At 48.9% G+C, this 25,374-nt stretch overlaps 1 protein-coding gene across 12 annotated transcripts in view; it reads left to right on the plus strand.

The window, feature by feature from the left end:
- The window catches only part of TRRAP (transformation/transcription domain associated protein), a 112,379-nt gene that overhangs the window by 51,839 nt on the left and 35,166 nt on the right, over positions 1–25,374 (plus strand). For 6 of the 12 annotated variants that reach the window (XM_032328453.1, XM_032328459.1, XM_032328458.1 and 3 more), the window contains exons 32-53: positions 16–69; positions 200–220; positions 1,877–1,996; positions 2,241–2,360; positions 2,795–2,959; positions 3,056–3,237; positions 3,664–3,862; positions 4,303–4,431; positions 6,458–6,724; positions 8,029–8,235; positions 9,280–9,438; positions 9,535–9,666; positions 10,428–10,538; positions 11,453–11,599; positions 12,861–13,074; positions 13,814–13,939; positions 15,783–15,929; positions 16,639–16,838; positions 17,503–17,624; positions 17,957–18,170; positions 20,329–20,508; positions 22,829–22,975. In XM_032328453.1, the coding sequence (XP_032184344.1) occupies positions 16–69; positions 200–220; positions 1,877–1,996; positions 2,241–2,360; positions 2,795–2,959; positions 3,056–3,237; positions 3,664–3,862; positions 4,303–4,431; positions 6,458–6,724; positions 8,029–8,235; positions 9,280–9,438; positions 9,535–9,666; positions 10,428–10,538; positions 11,453–11,599; positions 12,861–13,074; positions 13,814–13,939; positions 15,783–15,929; positions 16,639–16,838; positions 17,503–17,624; positions 17,957–18,170; positions 20,329–20,508; positions 22,829–22,975 (3,363 nt within the window). The remainder of the gene's footprint in view (positions 1–15; positions 70–199; positions 221–1,876; positions 1,997–2,240; positions 2,361–2,794; positions 2,960–3,055; positions 3,238–3,663; positions 3,863–4,302; positions 4,432–6,457; positions 6,725–8,028; positions 8,236–9,279; positions 9,439–9,534; positions 9,667–10,427; positions 10,539–11,452; positions 11,600–12,860; positions 13,075–13,813; positions 13,940–15,782; positions 15,930–16,638; positions 16,839–17,502; positions 17,625–17,956; positions 18,171–20,328; positions 20,509–22,828; positions 22,976–25,374) is intronic. The other 6 variants (XM_032328460.1, XM_032328464.1, XM_032328463.1 and 3 more) reach the window with 2 other exon arrangements.

A 25,374-nucleotide genomic window follows, 5' to 3' on the forward strand; every position in this document is an offset into this window, starting at 1 on the left:
CCTCCCCATCCTCAGGAAAGCATTTCCGAGTGCGGGAGATGTTCCATGTCTCCATTCTGTCAGTTTGAGGTGAGAACAACCCTATTAAAGTCAGTTTATGACTTGCACTGTGAAGAACAGTTTATATTTTCTTTTCTTTTCTTTTCCTTTTTACCTTTTTGTTGCCTTTTTTCATGCTGTAATTTTTGCTTTGGTTCAGCCTGCCATGGAAGGGGTAGAGGTGAGAATCCCAGTGGAGACGCAGGAGGGGGTGTTGTCGTATTTGGTTTTGCTGTGACTTGTGGTTCTGTGGTGGACAGAGTGCGTTGTGCCTTGGAGTGCAGTGAGCCGTATCGTCTGTCTGTGGCAGAGTCGTATTAGTACCATTGCTGTGAACTGTCCGGATGCCACGCATGTTTCCTATTAGGACGTTTTAAGCAAGATTCTAAGTTCTTTGGTTTTTCTACATGTTCGAATTGCAGTATGTCAACACCGTTTAAGATTTGACTGGGTTTCGCTCTCAGAATGTTCGTATGAGCTCATACATCTAACAGCCTCTTGGGAGGAAACCACACAGAGAGTCTCATACCTGCTAGGAGTTGGGAGGAGCTATTTTCTTTCACACTCCCCAAGTGCCTGCCTGCCTGGAGTTTACCAGCTCCTTGCCCCTCTGCGCCCAGTCCCCCCGCATCGCTCGCTCACACACACCACACCGACGTCGTCCCGACACTGGGACTTCGGACATTCAGACCCCGAGCTTTCCCTCTGCTGTAAAATGGGGATGATCACATCCGTCAGTCCTCTCTTCCGGTGGTGGTGTGGAGACCAAAAGAAGTGATTGCTTGCACTTCGAAAACGAAAACCCATAATGCAAAAGTGCCATTATGCGCAGGTTGTGATTTCAGAACAGAGCTTGCTCTGTGTGAAGACCTGAAAATTCTGTAGAAGAGAGCTCTACAGGAGAGGTGGGGTGACCCTGAGCCACGTTTTGTCATTTCTTCCCCAGCTCACTGTTTGGCCTTTGCTTTGGTAGAGGCTTTCGGGGAAGTATCACAGATGCCCCTGGGGTGTGGTCCCTCCTGACGAGTGTTTATCATCCCCGTTTTACTGTGCTTAGTGTGACGGGCCTCCTGTTGCACACGAGGCAGGGCAGTACATCAGGGAGTCTTCCCTTGTCTGGCCAGGGCGCTGGTCACGTGGGGTCTCTTTGAATTGCGGATTCCAAACCATGGGGACTGCCACTGAGAGCAAAACGTTGGAACAAGAGACATTGACCATGGAGCTCTTAGCACCTTAAAAAGTGCAGAAATCTTGGCATTTCACAGTTTTCATACGCTTCAGTAGGAGTGTGTCAGCCTCATAGGCCTGGTTGACAAATACTTAGTACCATGGTCAGTTTATTTACATTAATGTCTAATTTTCAGGATAAATACTGGATGTTTTGAAGACTTTCTTTGTGCTAAGTTTTGAGGGCAGAAGGAATCTGTGCCCTCAGACCTTAGTGTATCGGGAAGACCCCATGATGTCACAGCAAAGCGGGGGAATCGTAACACTGTCCCCTCCTCCAGGAGGGGCTGGTGCAGGCAACCCAGCAGCTCACTTCCAACCCCTTGCCCTGTTCTTAAAAACAGACACAGCACAATCACGTCAGGTGTACACAGCTCCATCTCCTCCTCCATGGACAGATAAAATCTCAAGGCCCAAGGGCAGTTACTTCCTTGAGCCACAGCAGTAACCTGACATTGGTCAACTTGTGGCTTTTTACATGTTAACTCTTCGCTTCTGGTGGCTAGCCTTGCGAATGGAGCTAGACCATAGTAGGGTCTGTAGTAATGTTGGTATCTCTAGCTGGCAACGTTAATTGGCCTATTTTGTAATTTCTGGTTTTCTTCACTAGGAAATGAAAATTTGTTCAGCCATTATAAACCTTTTTCACCTGATCCCAGCTGCACCTCAAACTCTGGTCAAGCCTTTGTTAGAGGTGGTGATGAAAACAGAACGGGCTATGTTGATTGAGGTAATGGTCAAACTCGGGCTTACTTCTGATCCTTTCTCTTATCTGCTGGCTTGTGATGTTTTCACGTTGTTATATTTTAGATGCATTACTCTAACAGCATGAAGATGTCTGATGTTAATATTTGCTTATGGCTGTAGCACTCACCAGTCACAAGGGGGAGACATGCCTCCTCCTGCCATGGTAGGTCGGTAGACCGACAACGCCGCAAGCCCTGAGAAGGTGCCATTCCCCTCGTGTTTTCTAGGCTGGCAGTCCCTTCAGAGAGCCTCTGATCAAGTTCTTGACACGGCACCCCTCGCAGACGGTAGAGCTATTCATGATGGAAGCGACGCTGAATGACCCCCAGTGGAGCAGAATGTTCATGGTGGGCGCACGAGGAGCTGGAGTCGGGGGTCCCCGCAGACTTGTGTCAGCCGGTGTGCTCTGAAATCTGAAATTCGTAGTTCACTGTTCAGTGACTCGGCTTTATTTTTCTGTCATGTATCCGAGTGTTAGAAACATTGTTGTTGGGCATGCGGAAAGTTAGAGTGGAGGAATCCTTTAGGATATTGGTGGTGGTAACAAATGAATGAGCTGCTGAGGTTATGAGACCCCCATAATCACAAAGTATTATTACTGCTGAGAAGCACTTTTTTTTTTTTTTTTTTTTTTTTTTTTAAGGGTGCTTATGGAGACTTTTTAGCCTGCCCGGAGAGATTTAGAAAGAACCTTAGAATTCAGAATATCTAAATCTTTTGTGAGTTTGAAATGGCTTGTTTAAAATCAAGCTTAAAATGGCTTATTTTGTTTCGTTTTCAGAGTTTCTTAAAACACAAAGATGCCAGACCTCTGCGAGACGTGCTGGCAGCTAACCCCAACAGGTTCATCACTTTGTTGGTGCCCGGCGGCACGCAGACTGCCGTGCGCCCCGGCTCGCCCAGCACTAGCACCATGCGCCTGGACCTCCAGTTTCAGGCCATCAAGGTAGCCTCTCTTCCCTGAGCACCTGAAATCCTGAAAGTCTCGGCGTGACACAGAGAGAACCCTGTCAGTTGCCTAACCCTGTCACTTCTTTGACAGATCATAAGTATTATAGTTAAGAATGACGACTCCTGGCTGGCCAATCAGCATTCTCTGGTGAGCCAGTTGAGACGCGTGTGGGTCAGCGAAACCTTCCAAGAAAGACACCGGAAGGAGAACATGGCTGCCACCAACTGGAAGGAGCCCAAGCTGCTGGCCTACTGTCTGCTGAATTACTGCAAGTGGGTGTATCTGTTTGCCTTCCCGTCGAGTGACTTGTTCTGTCCTGCAGGCGAAGGCAGAGTCTGCCTGGGAGTTTGGGCTGAGCTGTGGTTCACTGGCCACGTGTAGTCACGTTTGTTACAGAGAGCGAACTGGGACTTTGAGCTGTCCAAAGTCAACTTAGGGGCACCTGGGTGACCTAGTGGTTTAAAGCCTCTGCCTTCAGCTCAGGTCATGATCCTAGGGTCCTGGGATCGAGCCCCGCATCGGGCTCTCTGCTCAGCAGGGAGCCTGCTCAACCCCCCTCTCTGCCTACTTGTGATCACTTGTCTGTCAAATAAATAAATAAAATCTTAAATAAATAAATAAATAAAAGGCAGCTCAGAGATCCTGCCTAGTCCTGAAGTGGGCCGGGACTTCATCTGTGCTCTCGCTTGACCCCGCAGAAGGAATTACGGCGATATAGAATTGCTGTTCCAGCTGCTCCGGGCCTTCACCGGTCGTTTTCTCTGCAACATGACGTTCTTGAAAGAGTATATGGAGGAAGAGATTCCCAAAAATTACAACATTTCTCAGAAACGTGCCCTGTTTTTTCGCTTTGTGGACTTCAATGACCCCAACTTTGGAGATGAACTGAAAGCCAAGGTGAGTCCCACTATTAGACGGTGGGAGCTGTGGGCGTTGGGGCGCGTTTCCTAGGGAAGCGCGGGCCTGTTCATCTGCTGTGTCTCTAGTGACACTTACATAGCATTTGGACTGTTGCTGAGGAAAATGCCCTTGTTGAGAAGCATACGGCAGGTCCTCGTGAACTGGTGCTGAGAAGTGGTTTGTTAGTGTCCTTGTTTTCAAAAAATGACTTGTCGGACATGAGAAGAGTAGACAGACTGATGTCACATTTCCTCCTGTTTTACTCTCCCTTTCCAGCTGATTGCTTGAGTTAAAAGTCGGGATGATGAGTCATACCTGTGACTGAGCTCTAGGTTCCCGGGTGCAAAGTGACCCCCTGGTGGTCCCACCCACCTTCGTAAAGAAATAAAGAGCATGGCTTTGCTTTCCTCCTCCTTCATTTTTAAATTTTTTTGTAGGTTCTGCAGCATATCTTGAATCCTGCTTTCTTACACAGCTTTGAGAAGGGGGAAGGAGAGCAGCTCTTGGGACCTCCCAACCCAGAAGGCGATAACCCGGAAAGCATCACCAGTGTGTTTATAACCAAGGTGGCATCACTAATAATATGTTGGCATCAAAAGTAACTTAGCAGATGCGTGAATGAGACAGAGAGAACGTGTGCATGTGTGTGTGTATGCATGTGTGATGGGTTCGTTGAAATAAGCGTATTTCCCTAAGGTCCTTATTTTCCATGAGTGCGTTCATTTCTAGCAGAGCATTGTAGTTCTTACTGGTGCAGTTTTAAAGGCATCTTCACTTTAGAATAGACTGACTTTCCACACTAATAAGAGCCCTATGAGAAAAAGAACATATGTCAGTAAAAACTCAGATTATCAGAGTTATTTTGTAAAAACCCCTCTTGTTGGTCGACGTTTTTGAAGTACAGTTTTCATCTTTAGCTTTGCAAAAGAATCTACCAAAACCCAGTGGGAACATCAGACCGGATCTGGTTCCCCCTTCCTTCGCCCCCACCCCCGCCCAGGACCTTTTGTTGTCAAGTTCGCAAAACTGTTGCCTTGGCAGCCCGGTTGTCTAAAGTTACCTTAGATGTTACAGTGTGCCGTTTCTTACGGCTGCGCTTCCTGTTTGCACCAGAGGGGGCGTGTGTTTCCTTGAGAAATGCCCGTCCAGTGTTCCTGGGGCGGGGGACGGGGCGCGGCTATCCTTCACAGGTCAGGCCTTTGAACTTTGCTGGCGGGCGCTGTGTCAGTTTTAGGTTGTGGAGCGTGTGGTTTATCCGTTGTTCGCTGGGATGCTTTGAGCCCCACACATGCCTCGCAGCATGCCGCAGCTGCCTGAACGCCCTTGGGAAGGACTCAGTTTCTCACCCGTCTGTCACTCTTCCGTCCTAGGATCCAGGTGGAGGGGACTGTTCCCATGGGCAGTGTTATTGGTCCTTACATAGTCTTTGTCCCATAAGACAGGTCCCTTTAAAGGGCGCCTGGGTGGCTCAGTGGGTTAAAGCCTCTGCCTTCGGCTCAGGTCATGATCCCAGGGTCCTGGGATCGAGCCCCGCATTCGGGCTCTCTTCTTAGCAAGGAGCCTGCTTCCCCCTCTCTCTCTGCCTGCCTTTCTGTCTACTTGTGATCTCTCTTCATCAAATAAATAAATACAGTCTTTAAAAAAAAAAAAAAAAGGCCTCTTTTCTGCAGTTTTCACCCCACCTCTACCTTCTCTAGGAATTCGAGCTGAGCCCAGGGGATCTTTTCGAGTCCCCGTGGTGATATTTGCCTTATTCTGGGCAGCTCTGCCACCCTCTCTGGACTGTCTTTGGGGTCGGATGCTGCTGACGCGGCACAAGCGAGCTGGGATCTGAGTGTTGGAGGAGGACAGATGGCAGCAGGCAGGTGGCGGCCCCAGGGTGGGGCCGTCGGTAAGCAGCCAGTCCAGGGAGAGGGGGGTTAGAGGACTAAAGGGACCCTGACGAAAGCACAGTTGTGGGGGGAGACTTCAGCCTTTCAGAGCTTTCTGGTAGACGGAAGGGGGTCGGGAAGCCCACTTGAAGGAGGATGCCAGCGGTGCACCAGATTCAGTAGAGACACGTGGGGTGTTGCTTGAGGTGTACTTTTGTTTTTATATTCATAAAATGTAGGAATCTGTCTGATACTTGATTACGTAGAAAACTGTAACAGTTTCTGTAGAGATTTGTTTTCTGGGTAGCATTTTCTGATCACCATACTCAAAAATCAGGACAAGATCATTAATAACTGACTAGGAAAAAAATCCCAATTACTTGGAATTAAACTCCACCCTGAATCAGTTACCTTGTATCAAAGAGGAGGCCCTCCTTGTTCCCTCAGATACCTTCACCCCCTGCAGGGGGCGCCTGCCCTTCACCATTGACATAAATGCAGTGAGTTTCTAATCCATGCACGTGAAAGGGAAATTGATGTGACATCATTGCTTCCCTTGTTCTAAAACTTGATGTTATATATGCATGTATAGTGTGTGTGTGTGTGTGTGTGTGCGCGCGTGCACGTGTGCGTGGTGTAAAAGCATAAGCTTGTTGTAGAACCCTTCGTAGGTCGCAGTGTTCAGGGCCAGAAGTGAGTTCTGTCCTTGCGTGCCCCGCAGGTGCTGGACCCCGAGAAGCAGGCGGACATGCTGGACTCCCTGAGGATTTACCTCCTGCAGTTCGCCACGCTGCTGGTGGAGCACGCCCCGCACCACATCCACGACAACAACAAGAACCGCAACAGCAAGCTGCGCCGCCTCATGACCTTCGCGTGGCCGTGCCTGCTCTCCAAGGCCTGCGTGGACCCGGCCTGCAAATACAGTGGCCACCTGCTGCTGGCGCACATCATCGCCAAGTTCGCCATACACAAGAAAATCGTCCTTCAGGTGCCGCGAGGCTCCCTCCTGGCCCGCCCCCCATCCCTGGTTCCTCCCAACACCCCGTGGGCTTGTGCACATGTGCATGCTGCACCGCCCCCCCCCCCCCCACCGTCGGGGCCTCCTTTCCTGTTGTCTTTCCTGAAACAATTAAAAATGCTCCTTTCTGCCATCTTTCTGCTCTCTGAGCTCTCCCGTGACTGTGCGTTCTCTCCTCCCTCCTCAGTTCCTGCTCTGCTCTCTGGTTCCTCAGCAGCCTTGCTGTTGAAACAACAAAACGTCCCCTTTGTTCACCTCATGCTCTTCTACACTGCATTCTGGCTTCCATTCTCTGATCTGCTGAAACTCATCTGGAAGGGCCCAGTCCACTCCTTAGCTAAAGACATGAGGCACTTCAGAACCCTCATGCTGTCTTGGTCGATGACGAGAGATCTTTCCTGAGTCCCTCAGTGGTTTAGGCCTTGATGCCAGGCGGCTCTGGGTTTGAGTTTGTTTTTTGCTGTCACAAATTCTTAGGACCCTGAGTGTGTCAATTACTGTCTCTTAAGAGTTAAAGGTGGTGATACACTTCAGCACTCGGTGTGTCCCATTAACATTTTATAAGTGATCGCCCTTTTTCTGTTCTGTGAGGTCACTTCTAAATGTTTTCCTCTGACTCCTTGTCTTGTGAGCTTCTCTGGTAGTAAATCCAAGACCTCGACAAAGCCTCAGACATCACTTCCCACAGGCATGTCTCTGTGGCACTGTCCGCCCAGCCAGAGAGCCAGATACCAGCCCTGACACTCTCTAGTTCCCCCAGTATCTGGGCTTGGGTGAATCTTACTAATTTCCAACACCTCTCCTGTTCCCTCAACCCTCAGCACCTGTCCAGTAGTCTTTGTGTCCTGTGACATTCTATACGTCAGGACGGCCCCTCTCACTTGCACTAGCCTAAGACTGCCTCCCACGGCAGCCCCTTTCGCTCCCTTTGCCACATGGCGGCGGGAAAGAAAGGGTCTCTGCTTCAGCTGACAGCTGTGGGTTACACGAGAGCAAGTCCCTGCGGGGAGCTAGGTCTCACTCATCTTTGTGCACTGTACACTAGCCCAGCATTGGCTCAAAGTGAGTGCTCGGTAGGAAGAAAATCAATGTGTTCATCACTCAAAACTTAATGAAGGAGGAAGCAACTGTGTTCTTTCCCAATAAGATAGCCCCGAGGAATTTTATAAAAATCATTTTGCAGAAATACCCTGCCTTGGTTCAGTGATTGGGTTTTTTCTTGTTTCTCTGAGTCTTCATTCTCATCCCACGTAAGAATCTCTTCCTTGTGTTAGGTATTTCACAGTCTGCTCAAGGCCCACGCGATGGAAGCCCGAGCAATTGTCAGACAAGCGATGGCCATACTGACCCCGGCAGTGCCTGCCAGGATGGAGGACGGGCACCAGATGCTGACCCACTGGACGAGGAAGATCATTGTGGAGGAGGGCCACACGGTCCCTCAGTTGGTTCACATTCTGCATCTGATCGTGCAACATTTCAAGGTGTGTAGAAAGAAGTGTAGTCAGGGCTCTGTGGCATATTCAGGCATATGCTTTGACCTTTTGCTTCTCTTTAATTTCTGGGGTAACAAGGTGGCTATTCACCTTTTAGTAAAGTTATTTCTGGTCCGTTGATGGGTGTGTGTGTGTGTGCGCGCGCGTGCGCACACACAGGTGTTTGTGTATGTGTGTGGTTTTGTCAACATGGAAATGGTTCTGGTGTTCAGACTGTGTCCCAGGTGTCTGCTTCTCTCTAGGACTGTGTTTTTCTGTAAGGACACGGGTAACCGTGAGTACCGATGACTTACTGCTTTGGGAGGTAGTCATTGTTAGCTCTCGGTTTTGGTAACTTGGCTTAAAGAGTTGTTTTGTGGCGTTGGCACCTCCTTCTCTAGAGCCAAATGCCCCACTTTGTTAGATTGATTCAAATGTAAATATTTTCTGTAGATTTCTGGTAGAGGAGAAATTCCTTTATAGCCAGCTCTTTCAGAATCGGTGATTTGTCTCTTGGTGTGGCTGAATGTCTGACATCAAGTCTGAAGTTGGGTACATGTTAGTAGTCTTGCCTACCTAAAGAGAATTCAGTGTTTCAACACTATTTTTTTTCTCCTTTTTTTTTTTTTTTATGATTTTTTAATTCATTTGTGAGAGCGTACCTGCTTGTGAGCAGGGGGAAGGGACAGAGGGAAAGGAGAAGCAGACAGACTCCCTGCTGAGCAGAGCCCCAAAGGGGGATCATGACCCGAGCAGAAGATGACACTTAACCGACTGAGATACCCAGGCACCCCTCTGTTTGACCATTCTTTGGAGATGATACTAAAGGGCTGAAATACAGTGTTCTCTGGTGACTCAGCGAGGGGCTGGGGTGGAGGGGGTGGTGGTAAACGCCCACACACGTCCGCAGGGGGATGAGAATTTCCTCGCTCGGCCATGGGTCAGTGGTCTTGAGCAGGAGTCCGCCTTAAGCTCATGTGTTTGTGTGTGTGTGTGTGTGTGTGTTCGCACTATCTTGGGTTTTGGAGGCATGACGTGACCCCGTGCCCACAGGTGTACTACCCGGTGCGACACCACTTGGTGCAGCACATGGTCAGCGCCATGCAGAGGCTGGGCTTCACGCCCAGCGTCACCATCGAGCAGAGGAGGCTGGCCGTCGATCTGTCGGAGGTCGTCATCAAGTGGGAACTGCAGAGGATCAAGGACCAGCAGGTATGGCTACCAGACCTGTGTCGTCCCAGACGGCATTGCTTCTGCTTCTCCCTAGAAATCAGTCAGTGAGGTCCCGTGTGTGTGTGTTTTTTTAAGCCGGATTCGGACATGGACACGAATTCCAGTGGAGAAGGCGTCAACTCTGTCTCCTCCATTAAGAGAGGCCTGTCGGTGGATTCCGCCCAGGAGGTGAAACGCTTCAGGACGGCCACGGGAGCCATCAGTGCGGTGAGCCTGTGGGCATGCGCCCTGTGTGCTTGCTTTTATGGGGTCTTCCTCGAGGGGGTTTTTTCATTTATTCCACAAATTTTGAGCATGCCCAAGTATCCAGCACCATGCCCGAGACACACCTAGGAAAGGCTGCAGTCAGCAGGGAAGCCCCAGTGACACCAGCTTACCTTCTGTGTTTCCCAAGTCACCAGATGGCGTTTTCTTGACGCACGTTTAAAACCCTTAGAGTTTATTCCCCTTATACCCTAATACCCTTAGAATTTCATTCCTTGCAGTGAGACACAGGGAGAAACACTATAGGGTAAGAAAATTGACACTGAGAAGGTGCACCTGTGTTGTCTTCAGTTTTTTAAATGATTGTCCCATTTTGTTGGAGGGCAGCCACCATGAGAGCCCTGGGATGCTCGCTGTCCTCGCCCCTTGTTGAGGTGATGACTCTGTCCCTCGCTGCCCCGGTGGAACTGTTCCTCCCCTCCCCATTCTTCCCAAGAACGTGGTCTCTGCATCCATCTATATCTGGGTTGGCCTCCCGGAACCACGTGAGGTGTTGTCCGTTTACGTGTCCGCCCACGGCGGTGGCAAGCTGCTCTTCCTGGTTCACAGAGCAGAGCACCCACGGCTCTCTTAACCAGATTGAAGTCAGGGGAGCGCCCAGAACCGCGTCTGCCCCATGAGGGCTGCGTTCTGTGAGTGGCTGCGCAGGTCCGTGCCCTGCGTTGGGAATGCGTCGTTGAATATGTTCTTCCTGCCTCTCATAGGTGTTCGGGAGGAGCCAGTCGCTGCCAGGAGCAGACTCCCTTCTTGCCAAGCCCATCGATAAGCAGCACACAGACACCGTGGTGAACTTCCTCATCCGCGTGGCTTGCCAGGTACGGTTTTCTGGATGTCTAATGCTCGGGCTTCTTGAAAACAAAGACTTCTTAGTAGATTCCAGACTGTTGTGTCTGATAGAAATGGACAAACTAAGGTCCGAGGCTAGCTCTTTTGTACCAGATTCCATTGATTTCATGACGTGCTAATATTTCTGAAACCTGCCTATGTTTTATGAGTGATAAGATATTTTAAAACCATTTTTTTCTTTCCGTGGTGATAATGGCACATTTTAAAACTGGGCATGTTATTTAACCTCCAAGGTACCTGTCTCATAAAGGTGCTGCTAGGATGATCCAACCTACATAAATTATATACGACATTTAGTGATTTCAGTGCCTTTAAAACTTGTGTTTGTTATTCACGTCAGTATGTATTTTCGTGGATTTGTTGGAAATCTATTTCTGAAACTTTATCTTTCCTTTTCAGAAAAACATCATAAGTGAAATTTTTCTAAGTAGTTTTTTTTTTTTTTAAGAATCTGGGAATCTTCAGTTTGTGTAATTATTAAATGGAATATCAGGTCTCACCATACTGGTGAGGATTTCAGAGTACTGAGAAGAATCTGCTAAGTGATCGAACCAGTCCCTTCTTGGTGCTCTGGCGAGCTAGGCACAGCCCAGGAGGTCCATGGTGGGGAGCTCAGTCCCTGTTCTGGGGAGCTGCCTGACCCTGATGCATACACCACGCAAATGAGCGCACATCACCACTGACCTGGACCACTCCCCCCCCACCCCAGCCAGGGAGCAGGAGGGCCCCATTCGAGAGAGTCCCCGAAGCACAGGAGGCCCCGTGGAGTCAGGCGGGAGAGTTGGTGGCTGGGGGTGGGGCAGGGGAGGGGAAGCTGAGCTGCACAGGTGACACGGAAGATGAATACAGTGAGAGGGAGCCTTGAATCTGAGTGCATTTCCAGGTCAACGACAACACCAACACTGCCGGGTCTCCTGGGGAGGTGCTGTCTCGCCGGTGCGTGACTCTCCTGAAGACCGCCCTACGACCAGACATGTGGTCCAAGTCTGAGCTCAAACTGCAGTGGTTCGACAAGCTGTTGATGAGTGTGGTGGGTGCCTGTGCCTGTCCCTTGCTCCTGGGCTGTTGAACCTCCAACCCTCTGTTCCCTCAGCCAGTCATGGCCGCTAAGGAGAAGGAGGGAGTTTCACTCCCTGGAAAAGATTTTAAAACATCGGTTTGAGCCCCCAGCCCCAAGGAAGGAGCTTTGGAAACATCATAGTTCTCTTGCCTCTGAGATCTCATTTCTTAAACTGACCTCCTGGCTGGATCGGGATAAACCGTTTCAGTTGATTTATGTGTCAACCTCTAAAACAAGTGTGAGTTTTTAAAGGGGACATGCAGTTTGTTGTTGAGCACTGTAAAGTCAGGTAGCAAAGAAATCAGCTCCTAGAACTAATTAGATGGGTTTTTTATTTGGTTTGTTTCTGTAAAAACCATGATCCTGCCATTTCTGGCAGTTGCAGACCCATTTTAAACCTTTGTTACTTTACACTGCCAAGACTGACCTGTTTGCCTCAGCTGTTTTGAAAGGTCCTAAAGATACTCCGTACTATGAAAACCGTGCGTTCACAGGCTGCCTTTGTGCAGTACATGCTTCAATTCTAACTTACGTAGCACTTCTGGGTTTTCTGCTGATTTCTTTCCTCTTTTTCAAAGGGCAAATTACTTTCCTCTCAAGGAGTCACGGTTGAGTCAAGTTCAGCCATTAGCGGACGGCTCTGCCACGTGATAGGCTAACGTTTTCATGACGTGGTGTGCTGAGCTCATAGCAGCTTTCCACATGGTTCCCATAGTGAATGGGAGATTTTATCTCAGCCCACCATGTCTGCATCTGTATGCGCAAACCACAGAAACAGAAGTTGGAAGGAACAACTGTGCACTCAGTTTTCTGTTGTTACTAATGCTAGCGTCGTCTGTTAGATTGATGTCATGATCCGCCATCTCGAAGATACTTCCTTTTGAAAGGATATTTGTGTTTTAAGTAAAAAAAGATGAGAGAAGTGAAATTCAGTGATTGCTTTTTTAGACCAATTTTAGGGATTTTCAATTATTTTTTTCCCAAGATTTTATTTTTAAGTAACTACTCCACCCGGCGTGGGGCTTGAACTCACAACCCTTGAGAGTCACATGCTCTACGGACTGAGCCAGCCAGGCGCCCCGATTCTCACTCTTTAATATCGAGTATTAGTGTTTTTCATGAGCTTTTAAAAGGATGTTTAATTTTTCAGTTTTGCCTGGTTTGTGTTTCTGTAACGGACTGGACCAGAGGAGTGATGCCATCTGTGTGTGACCTGTGTTCTCCATTCCAGGAGCAGCCTAATCAAGTCAACTACGGGAATATTTGCACGGGGCTGGAAGTGCTGAGTTTCTTGCTCACTGTCCTCCAGTCTCCGGCCATCCTCAGCAGCTTCAAACCGCTGCAGCGGGGCGTCGCCGCGTGCATGACGTGCGGGAACACCAAGGTCCTGCGAGCGGTCCACAGCCTCCTCTCCCGCCTAATGAGCATTTTCCCGACGGAGCCAAGTAGGTGACCCCTGCCCTGCTACCTGAGTGGACGGGAGGGCACGGAGCCTGTCACTTGAGGGTCTCATCTGGTTCCCGTAGAGAGCATTTTATTGTCCCTCTCTCTGCTTTCAGTGTTTCTTTCTTTTCTTCTTCTTCTTTTCTTTTTTTTTTTAGAGTTTATCTATTTGACAGAGATCACAAGTAGGCAGAGAGGCAGGTAGAGAGAGAGAGGGAAGCAGGCTCCCCACTGAGCAGAGAGCCCGATGCAAGGCTTGATCCCAGGACCCTGAGATCATCACCTGAGCCAAAGGCACAGGCTTAACCCACTGAGCCACCCAGGCGCCCCTCAACGTTTCTTTAAAAAGAGTGGGCATAAGCAGTCATGACGTAGTATTTTCTGTCTTGCTTTGGAAATGCTGTTTCTCATCAGCCAAACGTGACGTTTCCTTAAGGCAGTAAAGGGGAGCTGGGTTATCGTGTTCGGTCAGCTGTCGAGCAGCTGCCAGGATCAGGTTTTAGCGTATCATAAATAGGCATCTCTCGAGCGTGTTCCAGTAAGGCTTGGGGAACCTTGGTCGAATCAGAAGCAGCCCAGAGAAGCACGCGTCCTGCAGCGGGAGAGACCGACCCGGGCCAGTTGCTCCAGTTCCTAAGATAACTAAAGCTCAGTGTCTGGTGTGAGGAAGGTCTACCTCCTGGAGCCCGGATGGGCCCAAGAACCCAAACCACAGGACCCACGTTCTCGCTTCTGTTTCAGGCACTTCCAGCGTGGCCTCCAAGTACGAAGAGTTGGAGTGCCTCTACGCGGCCGTCGGGAAAGTCATCTACGAGGGACTCACCAACTACGAGAAGGCCACCAACGCGAACCCCTCCCAGCTCTTCGGTGAGTGTGTGTCTGCCCCGGTGTTTCTGGCAGCCGTTCCATTTGTGCTCTCTGTGCTCTCTGTCCGAGCTTTCCTTCTGGGAAAGGCTCGGGATGTCGGGAGGACCTATGAGCTGACGTGTGCTGAGGGTGTCTGTGTGTGGCCTTGTACACATGGGGGAGAACACCCTCCGCCTGACCGGTCGGTGTCTGTGCCTCCTTAGTCCCTCCCACCTCAGCCTCAGCTGCGGGGTTGGGCTGGGGGGAATCATCTCACATCACGTGGATCCTGTTTTCACGTGGTTCTGCCTCGAACACGAGATGCTGCCAAAGCCATGTGCACATGTAGATAGTTGCTACCTTTCATCGCGTGTCATCTGTTAGTAAACCACTCACAAGACAAGAACTGTCCCTGTCCACTTGGTGAGGCTCTGGCTGCCCCAGGTGAAATGAAAATTGGTTTCTCGGGTAATCGGGGCAGCTGGATGACTTCAGTCTCCAGAGAGACCCAGAAATCTAGTTTTTGTGAAACTCACATCTCCGAGGAGGATTAGATTTTGGGGGTCGCAACTGAACAATTTTTTTAAGCTTATTCATTGTATAAAATTTTGTCAAGTACCAAGGAAAGGGAACTAAAAGTTGTCTACTTGGTAACAATTACTCTTAACATCTGGACACGTGTGTCTTTTTTCTATATACAAGGACATAAATATCTGTATAGGTAGCCTTTGTTATGCAAACACTTATATTTGAATTTGCAAAGTGAATACATTAGTTTTCCAAACTCTTACTATTTGCTGTCTGAAATTCAGGAGCCAGATAAATGTAGTTGAAATTGATTCCTTAACTGTTCAAGCTGGCTATCCCTATTCTAGAACCAGATGGGTGAATACTTCTGTGACTTTGTTAAAAGTGGGATCATAGAGTAGATCCACTCTGCAGCCTGGCTTCCAGAGCATAAGCGTCTTATTAGTTCTCCATAAACATCTTGTTAGTTCTCCAGAGGACTCTCTTTGAGCAGAGCTGACGACCATTGGCCCTGTCTCCCTCCTTTGAGGAGGTGACAGCAGGCCAGGGGCAGCACTGGGGCTGGTGCCTGGACAGTTGATCACACCATTCCCTTCCCTGTCCTCAACCCAGGACTCAGTTATGGACCTGTCCTCACAAGTGTCAGAGGTGACCTGTTGTAGAATCAGACGGATCATAACATTCAGTCTTTACTGAGAAATTGTCCAAATCTGTGGTGATGGCACCTATAAATGGCAAAGTAGTACCTTTTTACTGATGTATAATGGGAACCTTGACTATAAACTTAAAATTTAAGGTGTAGATCAGGGTCAGGATGTTCATAAACATGTCAGCTAGAAAAGGAAACCTTTTATTCCCACATACTCCATGTTCGTGCTCTCATGTCAATTTTGCTCATTTTTATTGATCTTAGTCTTACAGAACAGGTACAAATTGAATTCTATAATATTTATCATGTCCATGTAGTCATATTTTTTTTTCAAGGATTTTCTTTTTTCCTTCCCACCCCTCCCTATCCCAAGCATGTCATGGGACTAAAAACTTAGGATACTTCGCTATAACTTAAAGATAAAATCCAAGCTGTGGGTATGAATGTTGTTGCCATCAAAGCACGAAGTTGGCTCTCATACCTGGTGTTGGTCTTGAATTAAGAATTTACAAAAGCTTAGAATATTGACATTTGGGGGCTCATCCATAATTTTGTCAGAAAGAGCACATTTTTGTTTAGCGCATTTTAAAATGTTTTAAGTAGCACTTTTTTATTGTTCCTTTTAAAAAAACTTTTCTCAAAAAAATAACCCAAAAAACAACCAACCAGCAGATTTCTGCCTTTTAGGGACCCTTATGATCCTCAAGTCCGCTTGCAGCAACAACCCGAGCTACATAGACAGGCTCATCTCGGTCTTCATGCGCTCCCTGCAGAAGATGGTCCGCGAGCACCTGAGCCCTCAGGCGGCGTCGGGCAGCACAGACGCAACCTCAGGTGACAGCCAGCGTCCCTAGGGGTCTTCTCAGACTTCGTGTAACACCCCAACTGAACTCTGACCCGAACACGAATTCCTGTTGCGTTTCCACAGTCCCTTGTCTGTTTACTCTTGACAGAGAGGGTCTGAGCATTTCACGTAAAACCCAAGTGAGACTCGTTTTCAAAACAAATTACTTTCCAAATCTGTGAATGTGGGGATGAAGGGATTTTAAGTGGTTTCACATTCACGGGAAACATTCACCACTAAATAAGGACGGTCTCGGGATTTTTGCTGTGAAACTGCGTAATTAGAGCTGTCATGCCTGACGCAGAGTGAAGTCGCAGGTTCTGGGCCTGAGCCATGGGGCCCCAGGAACCCAAGTGATACATCGGCACGGGCAGGAGCTGTGCTAGGCTCCGCTGTTAGAGGCAGCTCGGGACGGAAGTGCTGGGAATGCGGCTTCGGGACTGGCTGGGTCTGGGTGGCCCATGCTGGTCCGTCCGCTCCATTGTCCCCTTGCCTGTGCAGAGGCTCTTAGGAGGCCACCCTCATGGGGCAGAGTAGCGGGGAAGTGGTGAGGCAGCACCTTAAATCCCAGAGCTCTCACTGGAGAAAATTCGGGGGGGCAGGGGGGATGGGCAGACCCTGACGTGCCACGAAATGCAGAGTGGTCGCCTGTGGGTGCACATATGTGGATTGTTGGGGTGATTCTCTCTGCGTGAACAGGAACCGGTGAGCTGGTGATGCTGAGTCTGGAGCTGGTGAAGACGCGCTTGGCCGTCATGAGCATGGAGATGAGGAAGAACTTCATTCAGGCCATCCTGACCTCCCTAATTGAAAAATCCCCAGATGCCAAGATCCTACGGGCTGTGGTGAAAATCGTGGAAGAGTGGGTTAAAAACAATTCCCCGATGGCGGCCAATCAGGTGAGCAGCCAGAGGGCTATGCCCCGGCCAGGCCCCCCACCTCAGACAGAGAGACAAAGAGATTGAGAGAGAGAGAGAGAGAGAGAGAGAGAGAGAGAGTGTGTGTGTGTGTGTGTGTTTCAAGCACAGGTTTCTCATCTCTTCTCCAGAAAGTTTTCCAGCAAACGTTTTCTCCCCTTTGTTGGCCTTGACAGTATTTTTCCTTAAGATGAGTTTTTCTCACCGTGCTTTTTGCAGATTTTAAGTAGAAGCTTGAAATAAGTAGTCACTTTTCTTAATGTAGTTTTACTTGCATTAAAATGTTAACTGAACCTTACTTCTTAGTCTTTGTATGGGTAAAGTTAAGCCCCCAAAAATTAATAGTGAGGGACTGTTACTGAATTTAGAAGGATGCTTGCAAATGTCTAATTTGTTTAGTTCAGTTGCTTTTTCTTCAAAGTGAACTGTAGCCTCTGGAAAGTTAGATCCGCAGCTGTCTTGATTTTAACTATTTGCAGATAGACCCAGGATCTTTCTGTTTAAAAACAAAGATTTACTGACGGAGTTGTAGGAGCTTAAGAGAGAATAGAGCAGATGGCTAGAATACTTCTGAATCTGTCTTTTCTCAAGCAGATGTAATTGACCATTTCTTTAAAAAAAAAAAAAAAAAACCCAATTCATACAGACACCTACGCTCCGGGAGAAGTCTATTTTGCTCGTGAAAATGATGGCCTACATAGAAAAGCGCTTTCCAGAAGACCTCGAGTTAAATGCCCAGTTTTTAGACCTCGTGAACTATGTCTACAGGTAATGACCGCGATAAACCAAATTCTGCACGTGTGTGTCCACAGTGTGTCCTTTGACTAACTGATGTGGCATTTAATCTTCTCATGATGGCTGAAGCTTGACTGTGCGTGTATGTACTAAATCTGTCACACGTTAGGTGCGCCATTAGCACACCCTCTGCTCAAGTGTTCCATGGGCCTGGGAGGGCGGTCCTTGTGATCCGCCCTTGGCTCTGGTGTGGGGTTGCAGAACGTCAGCGCTGGCTGGTTCTCTGCCTGTTTGCTTGCGGCCTGCGGGGGCTCCCTCTGCTGCATTTCCTCCCTCTTCACCCCGTTTTCCTCCTTCTGTTTCAGGGACGAGACGCTGTCGGGCAGCGAGCTGACCGCAAAACTCGAGCCGGCTTTCCTCTCCGGGCTGCGCTGTGCCCAGCCTCTGATCAGGGCAAAGTTTTTTGAGGTTTTCGACAACTCTATGAAACGTCGGGTGTACGAGCGCCTGCTTTACGTGACCTGTTCGCAGAATTGGGAAGCCATGGGGAACCACTTTTGGATTAAGCAGTGCATTGAGGTAGGATGGCCTTAGCTTGGCATCTGTGGCCCGAGCACCAAAACCGGGGTAGGGGGAGGGTTAGCACTGTCTGAGAGGAACTGGAAACCTCCACCTTAACCTGCTCTCATCTCTTCTAGGAAGAAAAAAAGACTTAAAACTGTGTTTTCAGCTCAAGGGGTTTTTTTAGGGGTGATTTTAAGTTCTTAGAAAGTTGAATAGTGTTCCATAGTTTATAGCTAAAAGACTCCTTTTTCCTCATCTTTAAAAATTGTAAATTCTGTCTACAGAATTCTGTCCTTCAGGATGTGATTTACTGTGATTGTCTGGTCCCGTCGTTCTTAGAGCTGGAAGTTAGGGCAGCCTGACAGAGCCATGGGCTTTGCTCTCTCTGTGATGAGTGCCGGTGACCAGGGCCTGTGTAAGCCTGTCAGACCATTCCAGTGGCTGGTCAGATGTCCACGACAGTGATGACAGGACAGTAGTGAGCCTTCCTGGGTTCTTGTTTGCTTGTGATTGAAATCCACGGTCTTTCGTTGGCACTGGGCCGTCCAGCTTCTCGTGCATTATCAGTGCTGGCGGATGGTCCTGGTCTCCTGGTGCAGGACAGGTGGAACCAGCAGGTCACTGTGTCACTTTGTCCAGTGAGACTGAAGCTTGTGAAGTTCTCTTCGGGGAAAGGGGCCTCGTATACCAGCTGACAGGGAGGACTTGCTAATGTGTTTGTGTTGGTGCCGCGTGCGCGTTCTACAGCGCTGTGCGCAGCACGTGCTGGGGACTTGGCAAAGGGCCGCACGGTGAGCGGTTCCTGATGGATGCATCGTTGTTTCAAGAGAACTTTTAGTTGCTGTTAGGTGCCAGGCCCTGGGTCAGGTCGTAGAGACACAGATGGAAGCGGCCTTGACCGCGGTAGGTGTGCTGGAGCGGACGGAGAAAGGACAGGTCATGGGGCACCAGCTGGGGGTCTGCCCTTCCTTCCCTTGTTTGTTCTGCGTGTCTGCTCCGTCACTGCGTGTTACCAGTCAGGGCCACCTGCCTGCTTCTCACCCTTTTTTCTTCCTCCTCCTTCTCGTGGCCACCATCACTGCTCACAAGGGTGACGGGAACAGTTGGCTCAGTGTCCCCACTTTCCTACCTACCCACCAGTCTTGTTATTGTGGCAAAATTGTCCTCAGTAAAGCAGATCGTGTCCCTCCTTGCCTTGGTACCGGCACAAACTCCAGCTTGCGGGATATGGTCTTTCTGGCTCCCACGTGACCAGACCCTTGCGCCTCTGTCCAGCCCTGTGTTGGCCCCCCCGCTCCCTCCCTCCTTAGTCTCAGCCCCGCTGGCCTCTCGTGTTCCCAGACGTGCCACGTTCCTGACACCCAGACTGACACTGGGCACCCTTGATGCTGTCTGTCTTCTGGGTGTGTTACCACAGTGAGTGTGTGTCTTCTTGGTTTGGTTGGGGGCCTGTTTTGTTTTTTACTCTGTGTCTGTTGTTGTGTTGGTGTTGGTCTTGTCCTTCCCTCGGACCCTTCAGCTCCACTAGGGCAGGGACGCCTTCCTACAAAGTTGACATATGAATCCAGGGCCTCACAGAGCACCAGGGGGTGCTCTGTAAATATCTGCCCCTAAAATGCACGAGTGCCAGGCCGAGGGGCAGCCAGGCCGAGGGGCAGAAGCGAAGTGCCAAAGCATTTCGGGACCTGAGGCGGAGTCATGAAAGTGCTGGCTGGGGGTGGTGGGGGGACTGTTACATTACAGAAGAGCTCATGAGCTCTGCTCAGGAGCCTGCACTGTCCCCTCGGGGCCGTGGGAAGCCTCGGGGGGCTGGGGGGTGCAGCACAGGGAGAAGAGCACTCAGGTCACCTGTGGGTGAGGAGGAAGGTTTGAGAAGAGGAGGTTGATGCGTCATGAACTTAGTCCAGGCAGGAGTCGATGGCAGGAGAAGCCCGTGGTAGGGGAGAAAGATCCTGAGCTTACGTTTTGAGTCAGAGGCCCTGATACGGGTGTCTGGAAGGGAGGTTCAGGCTCCATCTAAGCTAGGGAGAAGCACACAGCCGAGCTATGGGCTAGGAGTCCTCCGCACGGGCGCTCCAGTCAAGAGGACTAGGCCTTCACCGTGGGTCCCTGCACCCCAAATGCCAGGCGAACGTCCTAGGTTTTTCCTCTTTGTCTCTGTAACCCTCTTCAGCTGCTCCTGGCGGTGTGTGAGAAGGGCGCTCCCATTGGCACCAGCTGCCAGGGCGCGATGCTCCCGTCCATCACCAACGTCATCAACCTGGCCGACAGCCACGACCGAGCGGCCTTCGCCATGGTCACGCATGTCAAGCAGGAGCCTCGGGAGCGAGAGAACAGCGAGTCGAAGGAGGAGGTAATGCCGCTGATAGCGTGGGGCCTCCTTTTCACAGCAGAATCCCTGTTTCTGTTGGCGAATTTTCTGTCAGCCTTAGATTTTGGGGTTAGGTTCTGTCTCTAACCTCAGAGTTCTGAACATGGTACCTGCATCAGTCAGATTTTTCTTCCTTTTTTTATCGAGGTACAGTTGATAAAAATTACGTTAGACTCGGGTGTCCAACGTAATGATTCTCTGTTTATTCGTATATATTACTAAATGGTCACCATGATAAGTCTAGTTAACATCTGTTATCACACAGTTGCAGAAATTTTTTTTTATAATGAGAACGTCTGTTCTATCTCTTAGCAACTTACAGATGTGCAGTACAGTGTTATTAAGTGTAGTCACCGTGCTGGACGTGGCCTCCCCAGGACTGACTGATTTTATAACTGGAAGTTTGTATCCATTCTACTCATTCCTGATCTCTCTGGCAAGCACGGGTCTGCTCTGTAGGAGATTTTTGTGCCTATAAGATTCCACATACTAGTAAGATCATATGGTATTTGTGTTTGTCTCACTTCACTCAGCAAAATGCCCTCAAGATCCATTCACGTTGTTGGAAATGGCAAGATTTCATTCTTTTTTTCTGGCTGAATAGTACTCCATTGTATGTAGCCACACGATGTCTTCATTGTCCATCCATCCGTTGAGGGACACTTAGGTTGAATTGATAAGCATCTCATGTTGCTGTTTAATTTTGACCTTGTCATGAATTAGTTCTGCTTAGTATTGGATGTTCTGGTGTTGGCGATGTTTCTCGCCAAGTGAAGGGTAGCCCATGTTGTATTAGCACTACCCTGAGGAGGAGGAATGCCCACTGTGGCACTAGCAGGTTCCACCGGCAGCCTGCTGCAGACCTCCCGAATCTCCACCTGGTCCCAGCAGGGGCAGCCCTGGAGCCCAGAGCTGGCCCTCAGGGCTCATGTCCCCATCTTGATGGCCCTCGGCACTCCGAGAGGAGTGGCTGCCGCTGCTCCAGGCATAGATCTTTAAACTCTGTCTCCTTTAGGTGGTCGGCTCTTAGAAGCTCAGTCTCTTCCTGGAGTGTTGGGTTTTAGAAGCAGCTGCCCTGGGGCACCTAGAAGGCCCAGTTGGTCAAGAGTTCGACTCCTGGTCTCGGCTCAGATCCTGATCTCAGGGTCGTAAGACTGACCTGCGTCAGGCCCCCACGTCAGGCCCCACACTCAACGGGGAGTCTCCTCCCCCGCCCTTTTGCACCCCACTCCTACTGAGCAGGTGCACATGCACGCTCTCTCTTCCTCTCTAAAAGAAATAAAATCTTAAAAAGCAGAGCAGCTAGTTTTGAAGGAGGAGGCACCCTCTTTGCTTTAAAAGGAATAGTTTGATCCCTCTCCTGGATGTGGAATATCTACTCGTTTTATTAATAAATAAGAATTAGATGGGGCACCTGGGTGGCTCAGTGGGTTAAGCCTCTGCCTTTGGCTCAGGTCATGATCTCAGAGTCCTGGGATAGAGCCCTGCATCAGGCTCTCTGCTCAGCAGGGAGCCTGCTTCCCCACTCTTTCTCTGCCTGCCTCTCTGCCTACTTGTGATCTTTCTCTCCGTCAAATAAATAAAATCTTTTAAAAAGAGAGAGAATTAGAATTTTCTTCTCCATTGCTAAACACTAGATCATGTAGTGATAATCGTTTCCTTCCGTCATTCTGTGTGAACAAATTACCAACTTGGATGTGACTCGTCTGCTTTTTCATGGGCACATCCCAAATGGTCAGTAATTTGGCTTGGAGGCTGGTTCGATGACAGGATTTTGGCTGTAACTTCTCAGAAGCTTCCCACAGAAATAAGGTTTGTTACTTTCTGGGAATGGGTCCTATAAACCACTGTGCCAGCAAGTTCCACACCGCGGCCCTGACAGTATTCTTACTCTGGACGAGCAAGGCAGCCAGGCAGCCCTCCTGTATGGAGGAACGGCAGGCTCTGATTCCTTAGAATCTTCTACAGTCTTTCTTATTATTGCTGCTTGAAGTTCGTGCTTTCATTCTGCTTCCCACAATCCGAACAGGAGAACAAAACAGTGACCTTTTCATAGTGTTTTTGGTTTTTTTCTTTTTCTTTTTTTTTTTCTTTTCCATAGCGTCACTTAAAGAGAGATCTGGTCCAGTTAATCTGCTTGTTGTTTTTTCTGGAACTCCAGATTATTTAAATAATACAAACTTCCAGGAAACGGACTAAAGTTTGACTTGCAAAAAGTAACAAGTTTGTAAGAGTTGTGTTTGTTGGATTTCCTGTGATCATTTGACCTTTTGGTTTTACCCATTCGTGTTTTGTCTTACAGGATGTAGAGATTGATATCGAGCTGGCTCCTGGAGACCAGACCAGCACGCCCAAAACCAAAGAGCTTTCTGAGAAGGACATTGGGAACCAGCTGCACATGTTAACCAACAGACACGACAAATTCCTCGATACTCTCCGGGAAGTGAAGGTCTGTGTGCGGGTTCGGGGGGATGGTGCCGCTTCTTTCTCCTAAAGATGTTGACTCCTCAGGCAAGGCTACTCCACAGTGGTGTGAAGTCGTCTTCTACAAATTACAGTTAACTTTCATTTCTCAATTGACGCCGTTACAATTGTGTGAGACTCTGGAGAGGTTATTCTGTGCAAAGATTTGAGAAAGAATTTACAATATCTCACAGGAGAAAATAAGAAAAAGTTAATTTTCTCACTGCTACCCCTTGAAAGAAATGGAAAAATGGTTTACCAAATACACGATGAGACATGGCTGGATTATTTTTCAGATGCAATAAAAAAGGAGAAAATGAGAATAGGGTAACATGGTAAGTGAAGTCCACCCCTCTTTGCAGGGAGAAGTTCCCCAGAAGCATCTGTTGAGATTTAGCCAGGTAGAAACTCCCACTCCTACAAAGTCTGAGATTAATTGTAGGTATGCTAATTTTAAAGACTAAAAATCTAGGGTTGCCTAGGTGGCTCAGTTGTTTAGCATCTGCCTTCAGCCCAGGTCATGATCTTAGTTAGGGTCCTCGGATCGAGCTCGGCCTTGGGCTTCCTGCTCAGTGGGGAGCCTGCTTCACCCTCTGGCCGTGACCCCTGTTTATACTCTCTCTCTCCAATAAAATCTTTAAAAAGTTAAGGCTCCATAAACAAGTTGCTTTTGATGTGTATTACAAAGAAACAGTGATGATTCCGTTTATACCTTGAGTTAGGTGAAAAAATTAGAGGGAAGCTACCTATTACAGATAGTTTCTGCATTTAAACGTCTCTGGTGATCGATCCTAAGTTTATGCATTAAATCAGCCTTTGAACTTCTGAGTGGTAGTTGTGCTATTTGTGTGTGGAGAAACATTCAAAACTCGGTCTCCTGCTGCACGGAACTGGAAGCAGAGCGTTCTTATACGACCATGTAAGGGTCTCTTGTTCACAACCGGAAGACCTTACTAGGCCCCTGTCCCTGCTCTCATCACTGCCAGAAGTTGGGATGATGGATCACTGCCCGCAAACCTGAAGGCCTTTCTTGGCTAACAGTCATCAGGATGAGTTGCATGTAGATCCTGACTTATTGGGAGCCTTGGCGTAAGCTTGATGATCAGCTCGTTGGGGAAGATCAGTCAGAGTACATTTTAGCCGTGCTAGACAATCGAAGGAAACAGACAAGGGTAGCCAGAGCTCGCGGGGCTTGGGTTCTAGTGGGGGCAAGGAGTAAACGGAAAGAAGTAAAATCAGTATGTACTGTGTCAGGTGGTGAGTGCTCTGGGGAACAGGGAAGCAGCGGGGAGGCTTAGGGAGTTAGAGGGCGTGGCGGTGGTCTTCATATTTTTTTTCCTTTTTGATGGTCCAATCCCATTTAAACATTTTTTTAATTAAAATTCAGTTAATTAACATATACTATATTACTGGTTTCAGAGGAACAGACCTGTGATTTATGCCTTATCCTGTAACACACAGTGCTAATTACATCACATGTTCTCCTTACATCCATCACCCAGTGACCTCCCCCCCCACCTCCCTCCCCTCCAGCAACCCTCAGTTTGTTTCCTGTGACTGAGTCTCTCATGGTGTGTCTCCCTCTCTGGTTTCATCTTAGTTTTTCCTCTCTTCCTCTATGATCCTCTGTTTTGTTTCTTAAATTCCACATATCAGTGAGATTATATGATAATTCTCATTCTCTGATTGACTTATTTCCCTCAGCATAATACCCTCTGGTTCATCCACATTGTTGCAGATGGCAAGAGTGTTCCTGTTATTATATCATGTTTGTATGGAAGCTGGTTTTTGCAGAGCAAAGTAGGGTTATAAGTCCTTGCATTTGCAAGTCAGTTCCTCCCCGACATTTTCATTCCTGAAGCTCTTCTACCTGTGAAGTGGTCAGAGGCCAGTGGGCGCCTCCAGGCTCTTTGTTTCTAAGTCTGGAGGGACTAGGGGGCATCGAACAGGTCTTTCCTAAAACCGGGCAAGCCTGATCTCGTCTCTGTTGTGGGTCTCTGCTCCTAGAACTGACCCATCTTACTCGAGGTGGGAAATCTGTTGAAGCAAGTGTCCACTCCCTGTCTCCTCCACAGTGTCCCCTCTCTGTCTCCCTGGCGCTGAGGGCTGCCACAGAGCCACACCCTTCACCTCTCCCTGTGGTCGCGGGAGAATGAGGACAAGCCAGGAGCCTGTAGAATCCCCGACCTGCGCTCGAGATGAGCATTTTTTTTTTTTAAGATTTTATTTATTTATTTGACAGTGGAGATCACAAGTAGGCAGAGAGGCAGGCAAAGAGAGGGGGGAAGCAGGCTCCCTGCGGAGCAGAGAGTCCGATGCAGGGCTCGATCCCAGGACCCTGAGATCATGACCTGAGCAGTGGCTTAACCCACTGAGCCACCCAGG

This window comes from Mustela erminea, chromosome 20, assembly GCF_009829155.1.
Source record: "Mustela erminea isolate mMusErm1 chromosome 20, mMusErm1.Pri, whole genome shotgun sequence".
Taxonomy (NCBI): domain Eukaryota; kingdom Metazoa; phylum Chordata; class Mammalia; order Carnivora; family Mustelidae; genus Mustela; species Mustela erminea.